Source organism: Ceratina calcarata, unplaced genomic scaffold, assembly GCF_001652005.2.
Source record: "Ceratina calcarata isolate Rehan_Ccalc_2016 unplaced genomic scaffold, ASM165200v1 scaffold4408, whole genome shotgun sequence".
Classification (NCBI taxonomy): domain Eukaryota; kingdom Metazoa; phylum Arthropoda; class Insecta; order Hymenoptera; family Apidae; genus Ceratina; species Ceratina calcarata.
In genome coordinates, this window is record NW_017167910.1 from 1 (window position 1) to 1614 (window position 1614).

Genomic DNA, 1614 nt, shown 5'->3' on the forward strand with positions numbered 1-1614 from the left:
ATTTCTGAAATTTAGTAGAAACGTTCGGTTTCAGAGCGGAGCACTGTGCAAAGCGACGAAACTCCGCAGGTTGTATATAACTGCTTACAACGGCGTGAAGAATTTCAATTTTCCGAACATTTTGGAATACAATCACGGCCTGAGGCACCTGGTCATCGACGTACGCTCCGAACATTACCGAAGTAAACGAACGCCGCTCTCGTCGTTCTCTCAGCTCACCGAAAACGTTTTTCATCGCAGGTACAAAACGAGACGAATTTGGAGAAGGAGATGAAAGGGAGGTTCCCCAACAAATTGTTCAACGTAACTCTGACCGGTCGCGCGCTCAAGGACATAAGTCCCGACATTTTGCGAGTACGCGTTTCTCTCTCGATCATTTCTCGATTAGCTTCGATTCAGAAGACGCTTGACGAGCGTTCTCATTTCAGGGTATAAGGAATCCGCACTTGCACTTCGGGATGTACAACACGAGCGTGAGCACCGTGCCGAAGGATGTGTTCGATAACGCCGAGTGGGTGAGGAACGTGACCGTTCATCTTCATCATAGCGACGTGCGGACTCTGAACAATCCGTCGAACGGGTACAAGCCGGGTGTACCGGGGAAACGATTCTTGTTGAAACTCACCGTCGCGGGAAACTACTTCACTTGCGACTGCGACATCGGGTGAGTCGTAATGTAAATTTTAACACTGTGTCTACCGGTGTCGAAACACGCCTCCTGAAATTTTTGCTTAAAATTATTATTATCAGTTTAATACTTTTTACATTTGCACGAACGAAATTCGAACGATTCTATTTTCTTGATGTTCAGATGGATGGAAGACTGGCAGAGGAAGCACAGGCAGTACCAAGAAGATCGTTGCACCACTTACAGCGAGTTCAAGAACTTCGAGCGGGACGAAGAGGATGACGAATTTGATTGCTGGGACAACGGTTGGGACGACGATCTGCGCGAATCGTTTTGCTTGAACAAGAACAACATGTCGGTACTGGAAGCGTTGAAGACCGACCTCGAGTGCGGATGGGGCGCCGCGGACTCCGTCCAAGCTCCTCACCGTTCCCTGCTCTTCTTCTTCTTCTTCTTTTTCGTGACGGTGATTTATTAAAGTCGTCTAAACATTTGATCACGTATTTCACGCGTTCCCCGTCTAGCTCGCATAACGATGCCCAACGCGAACACGCTGCTGTCGTACGTTGCGGTGGAATCGCGAGCGCGCCGGCGGGGAACGAACACATCTTGCACATCCCCTCGTTTCTTCGGCCAGGGCCTAATAAAGTCTGATGAGACTGTCGGGTCAGTCGTTCGGATACTCGTACAAACTGACCATGTAATCACGACCAGTGCCGATCGGCGATCGGATTTCTTACAGAGAAGGCACTGGTGCCCACTTTTCTTCCGTGACACGTGTCCGTCGAAAGGAATTGAAGTTTTGTTCTCCGTATTCGTTGGCTCCTCTTCTCTCTCCCACAGTAAGTGTATAGAGATCACGGTAGGGTATGTAACCTTCACGATCGTTCCCTTGACTGTCACGGACGAATTTAAAGATCGAGTTCCAACGCCGAAGAGAAAATCAACTCGAGAATATACATACAATTTTTTACTTTGTTCTCGAC

The 1614-nt window shown here is 48.5% G+C and overlaps 1 protein-coding gene across 1 annotated transcript; it reads left to right on the forward strand.

The window, feature by feature from the left end:
• The first annotated feature begins 12 nt into the window (after positions 1-12).
• On the forward strand, positions 13-1122 carry LOC108627158 (chaoptin-like). Its single transcript, XM_018028251.2, has 4 exons — positions 13-160; positions 241-354; positions 429-664; positions 812-1122. Exons 2-4 carry the CDS (start codon positions 271-273, stop codon positions 1104-1106), a joined length of 615 nt encoding a protein of 204 aa, XP_017883740.1. The 5' UTR covers positions 13-160; positions 241-270; the 3' UTR covers positions 1107-1122.
• Positions 1123-1614: the final 492 nt, after the last annotated feature.

Excerpts from the sequence above, each read along its gene's own strand:
- LOC108627158 (XM_018028251.2), top strand. The coding sequence starts at position 271 with ATGAAAGGGAGGTTCCCCAACAAATTGTTCAACGTAACTCTGACCGGT. Across the intron at positions 355-428 it reads TAAGTCCCGACATTTTGCGA|GGTATAAGGAATCCGCACTT; the intron begins GTACGCGTTTCT and ends TTCTCATTTCAG. Across the intron at positions 665-811 it reads ACTTGCGACTGCGACATCGG|ATGGATGGAAGACTGGCAGA; the intron begins GTGAGTCGTAAT and ends CTTGATGTTCAG.